Source organism: Tympanuchus pallidicinctus, unplaced genomic scaffold (genome assembly GCF_026119805.1).
Source record: "Tympanuchus pallidicinctus isolate F22 unplaced genomic scaffold, pur_lepc_1.0 scaffold10, whole genome shotgun sequence".
Lineage (NCBI taxonomy): Eukaryota > Metazoa > Chordata > Aves > Galliformes > Phasianidae > Tympanuchus > Tympanuchus pallidicinctus.
The window spans coordinates 12,816,086-12,837,412 of record NW_026294619.1 but is presented as its reverse complement, the minus strand read 5'-3'; the positions used below and the strand labels follow the sequence as shown (position 1 = coordinate 12,837,412).

Genomic DNA, 21,327 nt, shown 5'->3' with positions numbered 1-21,327 from the left:
AAAAAATCCTACAGCACAATTAACTGCTCTGTATGTTTAAAAAAAAAAGTATGTCACAACTGTGGAGTTGCTTTGGTTGTCAAAGGGTTTTTATCTCTCAAGTGTATTTTGCTATTAAACATCAATGATTTCTGTATTTAATGCTTCTGCTAAGGTTCCTAAACAAAACCTGAAAGGACTGTCACCTTTGAAGTTCTCTCCTTGCAGAGATGAACTGGAATTGTGGTTTATTTTTTTTTGTTGTTGTTGTTTAAAAGCTCAGAAATAGCAAAGAGCTGAAGAAAAGTAATCTTGAATGTAGTGAAAATGGTTGAATGAGGAATACAATTAGAAGTACAATACGATTCATTATTCTGTTGAAGGGAAATACCACTTGGATGCAAGAGCTCTTTTGTATCAATATAAAAATGAAATATTTTACTACAGAATTAAAATACCTGTCCAGGTAAACAATTCATTCTGTCAGGAGCCTATGTTAAGCACAGAAGTGTTTTGCCAGAAGAAATAGCAAACAAAAATCCAAGTAGGTATTTAAAAGTCTGACTTCAGAGCAGTCAGTCCAGAATATTTGATTTGTCCACCCTTGGAATAAGGAAACCTATTCTAGCTGAAAGTATGTGCTGAAGTCAGATTTATTTTTCTGGCAGAGTTTTAAATGTTTGAAAAATCAGGGTTCATAATGAAAGTTCCTGGCAGCGTCTTAATTATAACTGAAGAACAGAATGTTCCTAGTAAAATTAAGTGCATTTTGCTGGCATGTGTGGCTTCTTGTCTTCCTTCTTTCCACTAGAGGGAGGTACAGAAAGGTAATAGTAATAGACACACATAAAAACTGGAATAAAGCAGAACAGAATAGAGTCAAACACAATAGCTTCCCTACAGCCTGATTGAGGAGGTTTATGTAGATCTTTAGCTATTACGTATAGTCTGTCCTACTGTGAAATGATTATAAAGGCTCAGCTAAGACTTTTTAAGCTGTGGATTAACCCTTCTTTTTTGACCCTGTTATGAATTTTTGTGGTCAGGACAAACGATCACAGCTATTCAAGCTTGCATTTTAGTATTTGCTTTTTAGCTTAAAGATAGCAAACAGAACAAGCAATAACATTGCATTTGATCATTCCTGTCCTACATTAAGTGTGTATGTATGTATTTAGGCAATTCTAATGAGTTTTGTTTACTTGTGTAATTGGATAACTAGAGATCCCTATTACTTCAGTTTCCTGTAGTTGGATAAGCAGACTGCCTTTCAGAGGATAAAATAAATTTATTTCCAGTAGCACTGTAAGTTTTTTCAAACCCAGCCCACTGCTGTTTTTCAGAGATTGTTTGCACAGCAAACTGATCACTTACCATATTCTACCTTCTGAGTAATATAAAAGATACCGAATTTCAGCAGTGTCTTCCTCCAGAAGTGTCCATAGTAGACGTATTTATAGCCTGTTGTTTAACTGTTTTTCTTAAAAGTGTGTCTGTCTCTGACATGCAGAGTTACAGTGGAAGTATTGCGTCTTGGTGTTATTGCAGTTATGGGACTAATTGCTCAGGACAGCTTGAAGCTATGTGAACAAATATTTTAGACAATGTTATTTTTACTCTCTACAAGATATTACCTCCTCTAGTCCATCTGAACTTCATAGAATCATAGAATGGCTTGGGTTGGAAGGGACTTCAAGGATCATAAAGTTTCAACTCCCCTGCCACAGGCAGAGTTGCCAGCTACTAGGTCAGATTGCCCAGGGCCCCATTCAGTCTGGCCTTAAATGCCTTTGGGGTCGGGGCATCCACAGCTTCTTTGGGCAACCTGTTCCAGCACCTCACCACTTTCTCAGTCCCCTGACAAATAATCTAAATTTCCCCTGTAATTTAAACCATTCCCCTTTGTCCTATCAGTGTCTACAGACAAGCACACACAATGGTGATGTACCTTATAATCCCTCTCATTTCATTTCTAAAGCGTCATTCAGTCTACAGCATAGATCAGACATCTCGTTCATCCTCTGTTCCGTACTTTCAGTAGCCCACTCCAGAATATGAAATTCTCATTCCTATACGCAGATTTCTTTGCCTACATCTGCAATGCTACCCTGCCACCTTTTGGTATTGAAAACTACTGACAAAGAAATGGTTAACTATTCATTTTAAATCATACAATAAACGTTAGTAAGAACAACATAGATATCAGAATTAAATTTGGTTGGGAACTGGAGCAAATTTCATAAATCTCTCTTCCAAGACATAGTACAGCTTTATGTCTAAAATAGTTTACATAGCCAGGTTTTATTCATAAACTCAGTAGAGCATCCAGCTTACTTCTCATGGAATGATTTGTGAGTTTTGAAATGCACAGAATCATGGGATACGAGTAGAGATTTCCTCAGTTTTTCTTTTCTGTTTGAAGGGCTTACAAACCAATTGTTCTGGTTCCTCTTCAAAGAAGGAGTTTGTTTTCTTCATGCAGCCTGCACAGTTTACTTACCAAAGGCTTACCTTGCTTGTGTGTGGCCACTCTGCATGCTGTTACTTGATTTGTGTCGAGCTGTGGTTGTGGATCTGACCTAAAGGAAGACGAGCAAGCTTTATGCACCATCCAACTAACTCAGTTGCAATTAAACTCCACTAACTGTGCTCAAGCTCTTAAGTCTTTTCTTCTAGGCTTTTGTCTATCACCTTTTGTGTAAAAACAAACAAACAAACAAACAAAAACTAAATTAAACTAATTTATAGCACATAGTAAGAAATGACTAAATTTTCTGAAAAGACAAGACCTTCATGCTGTAAAACAGAACTTGAAAGCATGCTGTTTATAATGACCATGATCAAGAATGGGTCTTTATTAAATGAGACTTTCAAAGCATGCAATACATAGAGGCAGTATAACTATAGTTGAGCAGAATATCTGAAAGCTAGCTGAAACTAAGTTTTGAAAAACAATAATATGTAAAGAGGTGATCATCTGTCTGTTAATTTCCTGGATCGCTTTTGGCAGATGGATATTGGTAGTGAAGACTACCATTAATCATTATTTGAAATGATTGAACTTTTTGCCTGCTTTGAAATGCATATCTATGAGGAGGAATTTGATTTGGAACCTCGGAAGATACTAAAAGTTCAGCTATGAGTATTTTTGCATTTATTTAAATGTGACTTAAGTTTGTAGACAAGCTTCATTCATCTCTTCAAGAGTGTTTTTCTGCTAATTTGAGGACATAAATTCACTGTATTTCTGCTTATTTGAACTTTTCTTTGTTGATGTGGATTACATCGAGCCTTAAATCTGCTGCTCCCAAAGAGAGTTTGGCCTTTCCAAAGAAACTAAGAAAAAAATTGCAAGTTAATATTCAGTGGAATGTTCTGATTAGTGGTAATGCTAAGAAGAAAAAGCAAGAGGGATTTCCTGGAAAGAGTTACGTAGTTAATCTGACCGAGTGAAGTTTGAAAATATGACATTTCTTTATCTTTATTCGCTTTAGCGTGAATCTTTAATGCTGAGCAAGTTTCTGTGAAACTGAGTTCCATGCAGTAGAGGAGTCACTAAATACTCAAGGATGTTGACAGGATTCCTTGCTTTGGAAGTACCTATGTTAGTGAATCCCTTTTTTCTCTTTCTTTGTCCAGGGTGATGTTGGGCTCGCTATGGGCAAACTCTATGGAAATGACTTCAGCCAAACTACCATCTCTCGCTTTGAAGCCTTGAACCTCAGCTTTAAGAACATGTGCAAGTTAAAGCCACTTCTGGAAAAGTGGCTCAATGATGCAGGTGAATGAGTCTGTGTATTTCTTCACCAGCCTATCAAAATCAGTAGGATTCTGAAAAACTCTGGGAAAAATGCTTCGTTGGTGCCCTTATGGTTTTATGAAGCCACTGACCTATGTTCATGGGACAAAAAAGGGTGCAGAAATAAGTGTCCATTCTTCCCTGTTTGTGTGCCCACATATGTCTGAAATAGTTCCATTGTGAACTTCTAGAATTGTGTTCTACAGTCAGCTGAATAATTGCATGGGGTGAGATGTAATGTGTGTCATGGTTTTCCTCCTTCATGTATGTTAATGCATATAACTTCTAATCTTCCTCTAGCTTTCTTTTTCAGATGTGTAATAAGAGAGAGTTGCATGCTTTGTTGTTTCAGTAAGCAGAGCTTATTGCATTCATCTCCTCCCACATCCCCTGTGTGCATTCTTTTCATCTCACTCCAAGAGTCCTTATGAGCACTCTCTTTCTCTCCACAAGAAGAGTTGTTAGTTTTTTTTTTTCTTCACAGAATGATTTTTTTTCTTGGGAGAAAGTTACTCATGATGTGTTACAGTGAAAAAAGGAAAAAGAAAAAAAAACAAAAAACACCAGAAAAATGAAGCTTGGATGATGGTGCTAGGTGTTAGGATAGATAATGTTAGTGCTGTCAGCTTTTTTTTCTTTTGAGTGTACAGTTGTGCATAGTATAAAACTGATAGATCTGCTAAACAGGTGGCGTAGACAATTTGTGCCTTCCTATTTTTATCAAGATGAAGAGAGCTTTATGCTATTACCTACAGTATTCCCTGAAATTCTGTAATTAACTGGATGCAGTGTTGAAATTTATTTCTGCATTGGAACAAGGAAGTGTCGTTCTGTTGTGCTTGACAGGTGCAACTTTGGATAATGTGGATCTATGATAGGAAACACAAAGAACTTCACACTGACAGCTCTAGGCCACAGGACAACGGTCCCCAAACAGCTGACACGAGGGAATGTCATATTTTGCATTTCCTGCTAACCTGAAGAAATACTTGGATCTGTAAAGTGAAGTTAAAGGCTTAACAGTGCTGGGCTCATTTGCAGCCGGGAAGTTAGGAGCCATAGTCTTTGGCTCTCATTTAATTTCTTGAAAATCTTTGAAAGAAAGATTCAGGTGACTGTAAAGATCATTCAGCTATTTTTGGGTAAAAGCAGGTGGCAGAAGCATACCAATGATCCCTTCCATTATGTTACGTTGGAGTGTTAGAATTCACTGTTACAGAACTTGGTTTGTTCTGTGGGATTTTCAGGGTGGAGAAGGGATCCAGCAGGTTTATGGGTACTGTTACTGAAAAAAATATAATGTAGAAAATAATGTGGTGAATGTACTTACCCATTGGAGCCTATGAGAGTGATGTTAAGCATTATGAACCACTTTGTCTACTTATCAGGCACAAACCCTAGTGCAGCAAGGGGTCTTCAGTGTTACTCAACCATAATTGGTCATTTTGACTGAGCTTCCTTTTGGAACCTGTCAGTTGGTTGTTTTGCACTTTCTTATGCAGAGTGGGATAAAAGTGCATATTCTCTTTGCTATTCTGTGGAGCCATAAAGAATAGGATTAGCAGTTGACAACTGGAGACCTTCTAAAGCTAAGGAGGGGGAAACTGCTAGATATGTAGGCTTTCTAGCAAAGCTACATAGCACAGAGACTATCTGCTAAGATCTCCAGAGAAAAGAGGTTTAATGCTGTGAAGCTGTCTGGGAGATCCTTCTTCCTCTACTGTATTGCAGAGTAGGTAAAAGAAATTTCAGATTGCTCAGATTTTTTTTTGGCCTATTGCTGTGGCTTGTGAATATCAACTGCTGCATTTTTTCCTTGAACTGTAGTTGCAGTGTGAGAGTGTGGGTTGAAATGAAATAAGGGAGAAAGAAACTTTGTGTAGGTAAAATAAAAAGGGCACTCTGGTAGAATACAGGAGCAAAGACAGCACCCTCCCAGGCTTAACTCGTAGATTTTAAGTTTCAAGTACAGCAGTTAATGCACGTGATCTTCGGAAATCTCTGTATATCTGGAATAGATACAGAGTGGATTTTAGCGTCCCATGCACAGGTGAAGAACACTTACATTATAAGTTGCACTGCATTCAAATAAAATCTCTTAATTTGTATTATTATTATTTTCTTTCAGAAAACCTCTCATCTGATTCAACTCTCTCCAGCCCAAGTGCCCTGAATTCTCCAGGGCAAGGAATCGAAGGCGTGAACCGTAGGAGGAAGAAACGCACCAGCATAGAGACCAACATACGTGTGGCCTTAGAGAAGAGTTTCCTGGAGGTCAGTGATGCTGTTGTTCAGGTCAACTTATAAAGAAACGAAGAAGCTTTTGTTTGATGTTGCACGTGCTAGAATGAAGCCATTACCATACTGTTTAGGAAAATGCTTGTACTAAAGGAGGTAAATTCAAAGACTGTTCCAAGGAGCACGCAATCAGCGTCTATTTTAATTTGAAAAATCAACAACAAACATACATACAACCACCCCACCAAAATCTCATTGGTTCTTACAGTTCATTGACTCAGTGATTTTTTTGCAATCCAGGGTGCTGAACAATAGCTCAAAGCTTGATATTGTGCACATCAAAAAGAATAAAACAGAATTATTTTTTCTGAGGGTGGGTGAGTGGGTAACAACATACATAACAAAGTCTCAGCGTATATAACGTTCAGTTCTAAACTACCTTTGTGCAGCTGTATGTGCAGATGTATGTTCTGTTTGTTTGTGAGAGATGCTAAAAGAAAGCTTTCCAGTCAATACCTAGAGTTCCTAGAAGGATAAACTTACAAGTCAGATCCTTTCTCTCATAAAGACAAATGTGAGCTTTGTCTTCATCTCCCATCTTTGAGGAATGCAGCTTACCATTGGTACAAATTTTCCTGTCACTTGGAAAATGTAGGGCAAAAGTATCTATTATGATCTCTCTCTAGAGAATGTACCACTGAGCAGATTTTGCGTATAAATAGCCTGTCCAGATTTCTGTCTAGTGAAGGAGAAGCTACAATGTAAAGCATACGAAGGTAACTTCTCACCTTTCAAGTACTTGTTGCCTTTCCTTAGAACCAAAAGCCTACCTCGGAGGAGATCACCATGATAGCTGACCAGCTAAACATGGAGAAGGAGGTGATCCGCGTTTGGTTCTGTAACCGGCGCCAGAAGGAGAAAAGGATCAACCCACCCAGCAGTGGTGGAACCAGCAGCTCGCCCATCAAAGCAATTTTCCCTTGCCCGACCTCACTGGTAAGAATCAAGAATCTGTGTTGACAAAGATCACTGGAAAAGAAAGTTCTGCTCTGCTCTCTGTGACAATTGCACGTGCTACACCTTCTTTGTACAGCAGATTGGTTCTCACAAGTGTATCTTTCACTGGCATTTTAAATATCCTTCTTGCATACTACGAAAGCGAGAGAATGCTTAAATATTAGGCACTAATCAGGTCTTCGCTTCAGGCATTTTATTTAGCCAATTCATGACTAAGTATTCTGGCTAGGAAATTTGCATTCAGGTTGTTGCTTTGGAAATATGCGAGACATAGCCCATGCTTGTATCTGGATCTTCTCTTGACAAACCTGTTTTTATATAATATAATAGTAATAAAAAATGCTTAGCAGTTCTACCCTTCCTGCCTTATTTCGTCTGCAGTGGTAAGCAGGTGAGCAGCAGTAAATCGTATCATTTGGAGACTTTAAGTCATAAAAGTCCAGTGTTACTGTTGTCACTTTTATTCAGGAGTTGTTGTATCAAGAAGGCATGGAACAAAGGAAAAAAATAGCTAATACTCATGTAATTAATTTCCCAAACTTGTATTTACCTCAGGTAAACACAAACTTCATGAAAATATGAGTAACAAAACACTTGCATCAAGGTTCCTTCAGCTCCTTTGCTACCAATGTCCATGGAGGTCTGTTTTCATAAATAGAAACAGTAGCTATTAGATTTCATAGTAGCTATGCTAATAGGACTGTGGTGGAATTTATGTAGCCTGTAGTTGTCTTTTTGTAGTATTTATTCCACCTTCATCATTGTAGTAGCTAATATCTTCCAGTACTTCATTAAATCATTAATTTTGGTGATGTGTCATTCTTTCCCTTCATCCTTGTCTCAGGATGTGTGCATGCAACTTCTCATTTCAGGGGAAGGGATATGTTAACTGTACTTAGTCCTTTTATTTTTCTTTTTTTCCAGTTGGAAAGCAAGGCTACATGCCTTGCTACCAAAGCAGAACATAGTGAGATTGGTTAAAGTGTGCAAGCATTCTTGGACTGCAACTTCAGAAATTTATGTAGGAAAATTTTCTTTTTAATTACCAATGGCCATTGTATATGAGAAATTGAAATCTTAGCAACAGTTTCCATTTTATCAGTGATATTTCACTAAAGCATTTTCACTCATTGTAAGCTTCTCTTAAGACTGTGTTACCACTCAGATGGACATTCCTCCTCCCCCATCCCCTAGTCTTCACTGGCTATATGCTCTGTTGATTTCTTTTGTCAGCTCTGGAGGCTGTGTACGTAGGATGATTGGACTCTGCTGTTTTGGCTACAAGTTAACCACGTGGAGAATAATAATTTTTAGTAGTATGTCTGATAACCAATCTAGTTTCCACCCTGACTACATAAGTGCTAGAGCTCCGTGGCAGGATTGGAGGGGAATGCTGGTTTTGATTGTAGCCTCCTTTTGCATTGGCTTAAGTCAGTCACTGTAACCACAAGGGTTAGCTGTATTAATTTTAGGTCATTCACTGCCCTGAAATATTGATTGTGACTTTGGCCTTAATTGTTCAGTGGACGATTGACAGATGTGGTGTGTAGGCTGCGTTACTGGGAGGTGTACTGTATGTCTAGTTCTTTATTTCATAGGCTATTTGAGATGGATGGAAAGCTCTTAGACCTGTCCCAGTTGCCCCAGCCTTGTTTAAAATGCGTAAAGCATTTGACTCCCTATAAGAGGATATGCAGCATGAGAGAGATTTCTCTGATCATGGACTTCGGTAAGAGATGGAAAAAGAGGAAGGTTTTAGCCTGTATTCTTAGCTGTGTTCTCTTGGGCAATTTTGAAGTATTAATTTCTCTCATTGGTGTAAAGCAGCCTTCAAATATTTCTCTTAGACACTATTTCTTGTCCATAAAAAGTCCTTTTTTTTTTTCTTCTTAAATTTGCTGTTGCTTGTAAGTGTACTTCTGCAACCTTAGTTCTTACGGTGTATTCTCTCCACGTTCTCTCTGCAGTTTATTTTGTAGCTTGCTTGTACTAAGCTGTCCATATGTTAAATAAGCTAATGTCATTTGGATGTTTTAAAATTTAGAGAACGTTCCTCTGACATAAGGGAACTTAGCAAAAATAGAGCTCATAGGTTGCTTGAATAAATGTGAAACGTTATGCTGTTTATCCATGTAAACACACTACCCTAAAGACCTTTGTTAACGCTGTGGCCTCTCCATCATTTTACCAGAGAACGAGATGTGTAGCTGAAAAGATGTTTAAACAAAGGAAACACCTTAATAGGAACTTAAAAAATTGATAGTATCTTTTGTAACTCTGGCAGAGTGGCTCTATTAAGCAAGGTTCTGTCTTTGGCAGGAAGGGATAGGTGGAGGGCCAACTTGCAGTCCTGAGACAGTGTGGATATATACGGATAAACCTCCCTTCAAATGCTGAGTTATTAAGGGTGAAGATACTGCTGGTAATAAGAGTTGGTAATATGGCTAGCCCACTGAATGCTGAAGTAATGGATTTAGAAGATCCTTTACTAGTTAGTTTATGTGCAGTATTTTCCCTGGTAATATCCTCAGCCGAGGATGAGAAGAAAGAAATGCAAGTCTAGTAGCTACCTGCTTTTGTCTTAACAGCTGAGCAGTTGTATTCTTTTTCGACCTCCAGGTGGCAACCACGCCAAGCCTTGTGACTAGCAGTGCAGCTACTACCCTGACTGTCAATCCTGTGCTCCCTCTGACCAGTCCTGCTGTAACTAGTTTGTCAGTCACAGGTAAGATGCGTGCCATGACAGTTTCTCCACAGTTCATTTATTTTTCGTTGTCAGGTAAATCATGATGTCAGACAAGTAATTAAGGTTTTATAGAGATAAAGATTTTGTTGGATTTCTAGTATCCTTTATTGTAGTTATCTGGAAGAAATTTAAAACTCTCTGGGATCTGCTGCCTGAGTTTTTGTATAAAGTAGCTATTGGATTTTGATGTATGCAGTGCATAATGAGATGTGAAGATGTTTCAGACAAATATCTATAAGCTGCTGGGCTGGAATTGGAAAGCAGGGAAGAAAAATTGCCTTTATGATAGATAAAGAATCTTTGAGATGTTGTGAACTCATCTTTTGTATGTTGGTTCCAAGCATTCCTTTTCTCTCAACTTTAAACAAAGTTCCTACGTAGATTTGCCTTGCTCCCATGTTAACCTCTACCGTTTTCCCCTTTCAAATTATTCAGAAGGTCTTTCTTTATCTCGCTAGCAATCACACAGGTCTCTCAGGGCATCTTGTCATTGTTCCTCATTACTCCTCTCTGAAACTTCAGTCTTTGTGACCATTTGGTTAACTTTTCTGGGGAAACAGACACGGGTAGTAGTGAAGTGAAAGGTGCTACCTCCTAATGCTAGTTTTCTAGTGTTCTTCTGCCCCTTCTTGAAGTGTCATTCTGTTGTAGACTGAGACCCAAACTCAGCACCGCCAGACTTCTTTGTTCTAGAAGAATGAGTGTTTACCTCCCTTTCCGTTGGATGTGCAGTTCAGTTCAAGTGGTTTCTGCTCAGTTATATCTGGTTTTTGTACTGATATAACCAGACTCAATCTTTTAGGCACAACAGAAACCACCTCCAACAACACAGCAACAGTGATTTCAACGGCACCTCCAGCTTCTTCAGCAGTGACATCACCCTCCCTGAGTCCTTCCCCTTCTGCCTCAGCCTCCATTTCAGAGGCATCCAGTGCCAGCGAGACCAGCACAACACAGACAACCTCCACTCCCTTGTCCTCCCCTCTTGGGACCAGCCAGGTGATGGTAACAGCATCAGGGTTGCAAACAGCAGCAGCAGCCGCATTACAAGGAGCTGCACAGTTGCCTGCAAATGCAAGTCTCGCTGCCATGGCTGCTGCAGCAGGACTAAACCCAGGCTTGATGGCATCCTCACAGTTTGCAGCTGGGTAAGGATGAATTTTTCACACCCTTATAGGTTAAGTGGCAGGAGAGGGAAGGAGAATTCTTGGAATAATTCATGAGGTCTTTTATATATTGCAGCTTTCTGGTAGCTCGTTTGGCAGTTTTAGTGTCTATTACCTGAAATTCTGAAGATTTGCTTGTAGATGGTCGAGATACCGTTCCCATCAGAGTACACAAGCATGGTTTTCATTTTACAGATGAAAAAGCTGTGTTGCAGAGTTATAATTTGCCAAGTCATCAATCCTACTGCTCAGTTTGACTTAAGAGCTGCAACTTACCAGAAGTCATCAAATCATCTCACATGGAGAGTTGACCTAGGCCTACCTGTCACCTCTATTTCTCCATCACAATCAAGAAGTTGTAAAAATGCATAATATGTGTTGAAGTTTTTGCTTTAAAAAACATTGCTCTGAGAGATGGCTCTTTGTTTCTTCAATTCCTCTTGATTGACATCTGTCTTATCTGAATCTAGGGGGTGATGATAGCTATTTAACAAGTTACGGTTTCCCAGAAATACATTACAGGAATATTTTACAGCTATGATCAATGCAACCTGTAGTTGCAGTGCCTGTACTTCAGACATATTGCTAACCACAGAGCTGAAAGGCAATATCTACTCAAGATATTGTCAAAGAAAAAAATGAAATAAGCTAAAAACTAGATTGAGGCCTTAATCTTCTGTGTTCCCCCCTGCCATTATTTAAAAAGTGGGATCATGTAGTTCTAAACAGTGGTCACCTTTTCCTAAAAGTAACACTCTTTCCCTTTGTCTTTGTTTCTTCCATGATCTTGGTTCCTGCAGAGGTGCCTTACTCAGTCTCAATCCAGGGACATTAGGTGGTGCTCTCAGCCCAGCCCTGATGAGCAACAGTACACTGGCAACTATTCAAGGTCAGTAAAGTTCTTCTTAATGCATCTCCGTTGTACTTCCTTAGCTTTGTTGTTCTCTACCAAAAAAAAGAATGCTGACCCTTCAGAACTGCACATAAGTGTTGTCAGACTAGAGGTTTTTCAAAATTCAAATGCCCAAACTCATTGTATGTATCATGGATTCAGGTACAACTTCAGAAAGTAGATTAGAACCATGTATAATCTCATAGAGGTTCACAGAAGGCCTTTAAGATACTGCGTGTGATCTGAAATTGATTTTCTTGTCTTCCCCCCATAGTTTTAGAGGCACGTGTGTCTCCAGCAGGTTGGAGAGATGCATTTTATAGCTCTTCTGACATAAGCTTGAGCAGAGTTGCACTGTTTTGAGATCTGTAGGAGAGCACTTCTGAGAAAGACTTGATCCTGGCTTCTTCTCAAGCGTCTTTTAAATGTACAAGTGAAAATAATTCTACCCCTAAAACTGCTTACGTTTAACTTTAAATTAATAAATCCATATCTGGAGGAGTAAAGCTTTGTTTTGCAACTGCCATGCAGTCAAAAATTTCCAGTGACTTTAAAAAGTAAGATCTGTTCTCAGTTCATAGTTTGTCATCTATGGGGGGAAAAAGAAAGTTGGTGCAGGTGCCTTAACATCTAGCTAACCTTGTGTATTCAAACATCTTGGGGACTATCTGATCTCCCTTACAACCCCTACAATTCTGTGATTGATTCTGTGATCTTCTAAAGCAGCTTAACAAATCTTGTTTGCAGGGTCCAAGAAAGAACCGTTTCACACAGGGTCACAGATAAATATATGAGATCATAATCTAAGGCAGACTGAACCCTATAGCCTTGTGAGAGTAAGTTGTAACTGCATTTATATGTTGTAATTTTAAAAGTTACTCTCAAGGTTACATGACCTTCACCTTGTGATAACTGTTGTTTCAAGTGAACACGCATCTCAACCCTTTCCAAGTTACCTGAGTGCACAGATTTTTCTTTGACAGAAAACACAGCAGTGTTGCAGTGAAAGAGCTGAAGAAAAGCTTGATGGAATTAGGAGCAGGCGGCAGAAGCATTTAATATTTGCAAGGTCTTATCCACCCTTCATAAGGATTTGTCATTTAAAAAAAGAAAAGTTACATATGATGATTGTCATTAGTTGTGTAGGGAGCATTCACATCAGAGAAAGAAAGTGCAGAGCCCTGTTGCTTTTAGGCACATTCTGCATTGCTGCTTACTGCTGATGCTATCTCCTCCCTGCTTAATTTTCCATTTTTTTAGCTCTTGCATCTAGTGGCTCTCTTCCAATAACATCACTGGATGCATCTGGAAACTTGGTGTTTGCCAATGCTGGAGGTACTCCTAACATCGTAACTGCCCCTCTGTTCCTGAACCCTCAGAACCTTTCTCTGCTCACCAGCAACCCAGTTAGCTTGGTCTCTGCAGCTGCAGCCTCCGCAGGGGCCTCTGGACCAGTCGCCAGCCTTCATGCCACCTCCACCTCAGCTGAGTCCATCCAGAACTCTCTCCTCACGGTGGCCTCTGCGAGCGGGGCCACGTCCACCACCACTACTGCCTCCAAGGCACAGTGAGCTGGGCTGAGCTGTGCTGCCAGCAGCCTTTTTCACTGTGCAGTGGGATTGGCTGCCAGTGGGGTTTATGAACTGAAAAATGTGATGGTCATCCTCTCACCGTGTTGCTGGGGACAAGGGAGAGAAGGAGAAATATTAAAAAAAAACAAAAACAAAAACAACACGAAAACAAAACAAAAAAACAAAAGCAAAACAGGAAGGATTTAAAGCTGGGACAGACATTTGCCTAATTTTATAATAAACACTGTCTTTTCAGGATCGCTTCATGGATCGGAGAACTTTCTAACCAAAAATGTAAAAAAAAAAAACAACAAAAACAAACAAAAAAAAAAAAACCAACAAAAAAAAAAACACAAAACAAAACAAAAACAACAAAAAAAAAAACCAACACAAAAAAAGTGAAAGGACTACTTATCATTTCCAGCAGTCACAATGACAAGTTAAGGTGGGTTATCAGTTCAAACATAGGACGGGGATTTCTTGTTCCTTTTTGGTCTAAATATCTTTCTTTTTTAATTATCATTTTATTGGTCTGTTGTACAGGCCATTATGTCATACAAGGTGTTTATAATCGTATCAATCTTATTGGGGGTTCCTTTCTTAACTGGTACAATTTAGGCAGGCCTGTATTACTGGTGTATCTCTATTATTATTATTATGATTATTATTATTATTATTTTTATATATATAGTTTGGACGCATTTGTCTATTGCTCCTGGATTATTTTCAGCGAGCTCCCACACCGTGGGGGGAGGGTGGGAGGGTGGAGAGGACGAATGAGCACAAAGAGACTTTCTGTCCTAATCTTCTGGGAACGTTTTGAACAGTTTCCTCATCCTTAAATTTGTCTGACGTCTACTTAGAGGGGTCAGAAGGATTAATTTCCATCGCTTGTGCAGGAAGCTCAGTGTAGCGGTAGAGATGGTTGTGTGCAAAGATCCAGGCTGGTCTCTGCTCTTTGAGCAGAGGTAGGAATTAGTTGTGAACCACAGTTCTCCTTCTCTTAATTATTTAGACAAAACGGCCAAACTTTACACTTAGCTTCGTGTGCATGGTTCCTCTTTACTTCAGAGAGTGGAATTTAACCTCCTGAGTCTAGATTGTGTGGCATACTGATGGCTCTTTTGTCCTGTTGAATTGATTTTGCTCTTAAGAATGTACACAAATATTTTGAAGTCACTCAAGCTAATTGGAAGTATATGAAGCAGCATTTACCGTCCTGGATTTCTACCGGATGAATTGGTGCAGGATTTCAAAAGGCCTGGCACTCTCTAATCGTAGAAGTAAATGAAGGAAAATGCTTCTAATGTTTCCAACATTGTATTTGGGAGAATTTTCCAAAGGGGGGAGGGGGATAAAAAAAATTTTAAAAAAGCTTCTGGCTGCAAAACACCAAAACCAAAACTGTAAGAACAGAAGCTGCCATCTTTGATGCCAACACAAGAGAGTTGTCTCTGTTTTTGCACATACCTTGGTGATCTCGTGTGGTCTCTGAGCTGTGATGCTGCTAGCTATGTAGAAATGGCAGTAAGCATCTCTGAGCGGAGCGTCGGGACTTACCTGCCACTGTAACTGTCTGATTGATTCTGATCCATACAGCAAAGAGTATTTATGTGGATGAGGAAGAGTAATGGACTGTACAGAAGTTAGATCTGTATATTCTTAAATATACAATCTAGTATCTGAACCAAATAGACTTTTGAAAAGAGAAGACTGGATCACTGCAATGCAGTTCACTTTGAACTTCCATTCTGGATGGATTTAACGGTTTCTGCCATGTGTTTAAAACTAGATTTCTTTAAGCTAGCAAGGGTATTAGAGAGTTCCTTCCCCCTACCCCTTTCCTGTTGTCACCAGAGTGTTCTGAAATAATGAGCTAATGCAGCTACGTTCATTTTGTTGATGATTCAGGGGGATCTTGGAGTTTCTCATCCAAGATCCAGATGGCAGCAACTTTAAACTCTACATGTGCTCTGGTTGGTGACCGAAGCACGTGAGATTTGCGTTTGCACTCAAGTGGCAGAATCCCTTATCTCTCCCCCCACTGCCTTGGTTTTGCTCTGTTCATCTCTAACTCTCCACCTTCCTGTTTTACTGAATATTTAAACCAATTATCCCCGTAACTTCAAAACTTGTGAACTGCAAGCAGGGAAACTAACAAATGTCCGTCCACCGTTTCTAATGTGTTTTTGATTTTTTTATGTTTTATTTTTTTAAAACTAAGCTTGAACCAAAGTCAATTTCTAGCAAGCTGCTGTACTAATGGACTAGTTTGTATAAGTGCAGTTCAGATGCAGAGAGGCGATAGATGCTACTGACAATTTCTTTTTCATTTGTCTTTTGTTTTTATTAATTTTATATAAAAATTGCTGCTTGTTTTTAATCTTTTTTTTTTTTTTTTTTTTTTTGGTTGGTTGGTTGGTTGGTAATTTGTATTATCCTTGGGGCAGACTCTTAACTTGACTTTGTTTTCTTTTGTTTGATGTGTAAATAGAATGGCAATGTCAGGGGTTTGTTAATCCAACAGGTCCCACCCTCATCCCACCAGTATGGCTAAAATTACATATTTTTGGGGTGTCTGATGTCTCTCTGACTTCAGGCTGCACAGAAGACTTTTAGGGCTATGAGTAGTACTGCAAAAATGTAAATTTCCCACAGTAATAGCTTCGGAGCAGTAAAAGATACAGCTGGGTGAGCTTCAGGGAGGTAGGGAAGAAGTGGAAGAGGAGATGCTGGTACCCACTGTGTTGGTCTGGAGGCCACAGTGTGGACCACAGTTTCTACCAAAGGAGCACAAGCCCCATGGGACTTGTGTTCAGTGAAGTAAGAGGATGGGGAAAACTGCAGCTATCGTGTTCGTTCCTGAGTCTGAAAGTTCCTACTTACTTTCACGCCTGTGCAAAAATACAATTAATCAGGAAGCTTTTTCACTAAAGAAGGGATACGTCGGTCTTTGCTCCGATGGATCTTCTGTTCCCTAAAGATGTGGCAGGGTGGCATGGCTGTTGCATATATATATATAAGAAACACAAAGAAGGGTGGGCCTTAATCAGCATATCCTCTCTCCACAGTTCAAAGAGACTGTGCCATTAGCTGTCTGAATGAGTTTTCATGTCCCATTCTTGCTGGTTTGTGACTGGGAGAGGGTCTTGTTGAGTACATATCTGGAACACTAATGCAGCTTGGATGGTTTATTTATTATAAAAAAAAAATCTGCTTTTTTTCCTGACTACCTTTGCATTGGTCACATGGCTTTGGTGTGAGCACCTTAATACCCCCTTTCCCTCCTCCTCTCTACCCCATCACCCTCTCTGGGGCCCAGATTCCAGGGAATTTCTTAGCAAGCCTTTTTTTGAGAGAAACTGGAAACTCAGAATAGCCACATATCTGGAAAGGGCTTGATGTAGCTTCTGGAAGATGGCACAATACTCAAGCAGCACATATCCCATGGCTTTACTCACCAGCGTGCTTTGGTTAAACCCCAAATCGATTTGCTCAGATGTATTTTCCTGTGTCATCCCAATGACTGAGCATTGATCTCAGTGCCTGCTTTTCATCCCTTGCAGTGCTTTGTCTCATGGCTGCTGGCAACCTCCAGTCTTTCGGTGAAAGACAGAAATCAGGTGCGTGACTTCAGGGTGTGAAAGGAATGGGAGTGAGATCAAGTACAGGAATTTAGTAGAAATTTATTTTTTAAATAATCGTCTTGCTGACAGTAAAAGTTGTTGCATCTGAAGAGACTAACAATTGTATAGAGACGCAGTCAATGGGATCTTTGTCTGAAGTTCACCAGTTTGAAACGGAGAATTATTGTCTCTGGAAGCACTGGGACTTGCGTTGTTGCAGACTGGCAGACAGGCACAGAGCATACATGTTGCAAACAAAATGATTTTTTTTTCCCTTTAGGCAGAATAGTGCCTCTGATTCCAGTATAAGTGGATTTACATGTTGAATGGAGGTATTTTCTATGACATGCTCACGGTCTTAAGTTCTTCCTTTCTTTTTAGGGGCAGATTTTCTCTAAGATTGTTCGTTTCTAGGATAGTTTCTAGCAGCGTGCCGGTATTTTGCTGCTGTATTGACTTCTCAGCCAGGATCAGAAGAAACGTCAGTGTGTTAGAATATGTCTGATCGCATCTTTCCTTCTGAGCTCGTGGCTCTGTATTTACAGATCTGTGGGTTGCTTTTCACATTTGCAAGCATGCCAAAGGACATGTGCAGGAAAAGAGAATGAAAAACTCTCTCTCATTTAGCCAAGGACAAAAACCACAAGATTTGCGGAGCCACAAATATAGATATGCCCTGAAGGTCTAGAAGAAGTATTTAGGAAATGGTTTCAGGGTGAGCTGTTGTAAGCTGGTGATGAATTTTTTTTCCGTTAGAAAAATTTATTCCTGTTTGGCTTTAGAACAGCTGAACTCCTCAGAATCTGCTTGCTGCAATGAGAGTAGAATTATTCTTCGTGAACAGATCACAGAAAGTACACAGAAGTATTGCTGCTTACAAAAGTCACGTCTGTCTAAATCTCCTTAAGAGGATTTCTTTAGTTTCTGAGTTACTACTGTGTTTCTGTCTCAGTACATTGTATGATTTCCCTGTGTAGCTTTAAGATGGTATGTATGCGCATGCTCTCATAGAATTGTTGGGGAGATAGCATGCTCATTACATGCAGGACCACCTAGTTTGTTTTTATGAGATTCTGTTTTTGTCCATCCTGTTGGCTAATGTCATTTGAACTCACTGTTTAGTTTTTCTTTGGGAAATTGTGACATTGCACCACTGCTTTGGAAGATCTTCTGCTTCAGTAAGGAGTTGTTGAAAGTACAAATTAAATTGGATTGCAAAAGTCATTTTGCCATGAATGAGAAATCTGTGCTCTGATGAACCTTCAAGGAGAACATGCTTGAGAGTTAGAAGGATTGTCACGTAGAAGTGTGCGGCTGCTGTTGCTCAGTGGTTCTGTTTGAGGGCTAGTGAGGTTACTTTGCAAGAGGAAACTAAAGTGCAAGAACATTAGGAGGAAGGCATACTTCGATGGCTTGAATTATAGACCTTTTAGAACACGAGAGGCTTCAAGTTTGCATTTTATCTTGAAATGAACAGGCTGACAGATTTTCAGTGAAAACAGTGTAGGCCTGAAGTACTTGGAGTTGCAGCTTGTGATTTCTTGCACCTTTTAGAGTTAATAAGGAGGATGCCAGTGTTAACCACAGTAGCTGTCTACTGGTCCTAAAAGCCAAGAACAAATGCTGTCTTGTAGCGTGTTGGTTTTTCATTTGGTGAAGAGCAATGTGTTGCTTCTATTTTGCTCCTTCTCTTGTTTTACTTGAAATTCATGGTGAGCATCAGATCTAGACAAAAAATGTATACTTCTGATCATCTGAAATTCTTTTAGGATAATTAATTGCTTAAAAAAAAAAAAAAGAACCTCAGAAATAAACCTTTTTTGCTCAGGAGGCAGTTAAAGAATGGCTGTTACTAAAATATGTTGGAGAAAATTCTCTATATGCATCCTCTGCAACAGTTTAAAATATAAGCATATTTACTTCTCTCGCTACTGTATCCTAGTGCTTTGAGATGGTTTGAGATGATGGTCAGGTGTCACCTTTGTGAGCTTTGCAGTGCGCTTTGGCTCTTTGCACATTTCTCCAGCCATGTTACTGAAGGTGATAGCACTGTTAGCTCTGTTACTCTGTGCACATTGCTATGGAGCAACATTCTTTAAAACAGAAGTTTCCACTTTATTATAAATGGAGCACAGAATCTCCTACAGCTGGAACCATACCACAGACACTCTACAAAAGTATCTGATTCACCTTAAGTATCAACTGATAATTTCTTAAGTAAAAATTAACTTTATGAAATTCTTAGAGTGACAGGTAGCTTCTCTTGGCCGTTGGGTTGTCTTGGACTATACAAAATGGAGTGTCTGGCCCAACTGTCCAGTGGTTTTAAACCAGAAGTGTAGGTCAGTTACCAGGTTAACTGTATGAAGGGTCCTAGTCCCGTTCTGCCCCAAACAGTTATGTGATGTCTGTACACAGAGCATGAGTACATCTCATGGATATGCACCGTGGATTGTGCTACCAAAGCTAACCTGCTGCTCCCCACTGGATTTCAGGTTGCCAATTCTCACACAGCCGACTTAAATTGCTTTGTATTTTTGTAAGAATACCTCTTTTTATATCTCCCTCCCTTTCCAAAATATTAGAGCAATACAAGATTCAAGGTACAGAATGACAGAGGTTCTGCTCTCTTCGGTCATTAAATCTGAGTCTTGTTGCTGCTCGTGAGCCTTTCTCTTTTTATGGCCAAGAGACCCTTTGAGTATTTAAAAGATTTTTGACAGAGACTTTGTCTTAGAGGGTGCTGCAGCCCACGCCTTTTTTTATGTGAGTGGAGCTTATGTAGAGAGATGTTAGAGGGCTGTAGACTCATGAAGCGATGCAGAACTGATATCAGACTGTCTCATGGTTTGGAGTTCCTTAAAATATTCATATCGTTTGCTCCATGTCCAAACTGGGCATGGATCCCTTTATGACAAAAGAAGTTGTTCCGATGCTATTGGAACAACGAAAAGCGATTCCTGACCTTGCATATCTTTATGGTCAAACACGCACCAACACATGATGAAGTATTCTATCTTTTTTGGTGTTTGTGTCTTCTTCATTCAGCCTTCGTTTCTCCCACTTCAGATACACTCTTAGCGGGTACCTTCACTGAGCTGTTACCCCCATGGGATGCTGTTGGAAGGGCGTTAGGATGATTGCACTGGAATTACAAATGGTTTTACCTTGGGAGAAGGGCAGAGACACCTTTTAGCTGAGTAGACAGACACGGTCAGGTTGTATCAGGTACTTCTTTTCTGACCAAATTCCAAACAACGAAGCAACCTCCTGGACTGCTTTCGTTTGCTTTGCACTGCACAGCTAAGCACTGTCCTTCATTGGAATAATCTGGGCCCCCTCCCATCCTCTCCCTCCCTCCTTGTTCCCTTCCCCGTCTTTCCTCTGTGGAAGGTAGCACCATACAGCTCTGAGAACAATACGTGTGGGTAGCAGCTGGCTTCTGGCACCTTCATAAAATACCTCAGCATAGCTTAGCATTGTCGCAGAACTGGTTTTAAACTGAAAAAATCAGAAGAGAAAAGCAAACTTTATAAATAGTTGAGATAATTCTAGCTGTAGAGTTTAGTTGAACTGATGTTTATTATGATTGATAAACATGATTATGCTGTATGTATTTGAGATCCTGTTTATAGCTTACAACTTTATAGGGTCGGGTGGGGGTGGGTGGATGTTGGGGGGCAGAGAAGGGGGTTGACTGTGTTAGAAGGAAAATGTTTGCTCATGAATTTTTTTCCTTGTATCTGTCTTGCCAAAGGAAACATTTTGTCGCTCCTGGGTTTGGGATTGTTGTTTGGTTGGTTTATCTGTGGTCTAATCTGCAGCACGGCACGTGGTGGCATGCAGGTTACTGGTTGGGTTGCTGTTCAGGGTCCTTTCAAGTGTGCGCACACTTCCCTCCCTCTTGGCCCATCCTTACCCTTCGCTGGAATCTAAAGATAAGGCAGTGTGTACGCAGGAGGCTTGGGGGAAAGAAGGTGGCTATGTACTGGGTTAGACTCAACCGAGACGTAAATCCGTTCCAGTTAGTTGAGTTGCACCAGAGCTGAATTGGGTCCATTGTGTTTGACTTCGGGGAGGGCGAAGAATGGTTGTCACATCTTAATCTGTCTGGGAGAGCAAAAATGAAACAGGTTCCTTTTATCCCCCTTGTCTTGTTACTGAATGTAGGGCTTGTAGTGCTTGATAATAGATGGAAAACTTTTTAAACACTTCCTTTTCTAATAGCAATGCTAATCTGTCTAGACCAAAAACTATGAAAGAAAAACCAAACTGAGAAGTGAAAGCTAACCT

The 21,327-nt window shown here is 39.8% G+C and overlaps 1 protein-coding gene across 7 annotated transcripts in view; it reads left to right on the top strand.

Moving 5' to 3' along the window:
- The window catches only part of POU2F1 (POU class 2 homeobox 1), a 109,680-nt gene extending 95,582 nt beyond the window's left edge, over nucleotides 1-14,098 (top strand). For 6 of the 7 annotated variants that reach the window (XM_052703164.1, XM_052703150.1, XM_052703143.1 and 3 more), the window contains 7 exons: nucleotides 3,619-3,760; nucleotides 5,907-6,052; nucleotides 6,833-7,012; nucleotides 9,653-9,758; nucleotides 10,582-10,927; nucleotides 11,746-11,834; nucleotides 13,098-14,098. In XM_052703164.1, the coding sequence (XP_052559124.1) occupies nucleotides 3,619-3,760; nucleotides 5,907-6,052; nucleotides 6,833-7,012; nucleotides 9,653-9,758; nucleotides 10,582-10,927; nucleotides 11,746-11,834; nucleotides 13,098-13,408 (1,320 nt within the window). In that variant the 3' untranslated portion in view covers nucleotides 13,409-14,098. The remainder of the gene's footprint in view (nucleotides 1-3,618; nucleotides 3,761-5,906; nucleotides 6,053-6,832; nucleotides 7,013-9,652; nucleotides 9,759-10,581; nucleotides 10,928-11,745; nucleotides 11,835-13,097) is intronic. The other variant, XM_052703157.1, reaches the window with a different exon arrangement.
- Nucleotides 14,099-21,327: the final 7,229 nt, after the last annotated feature.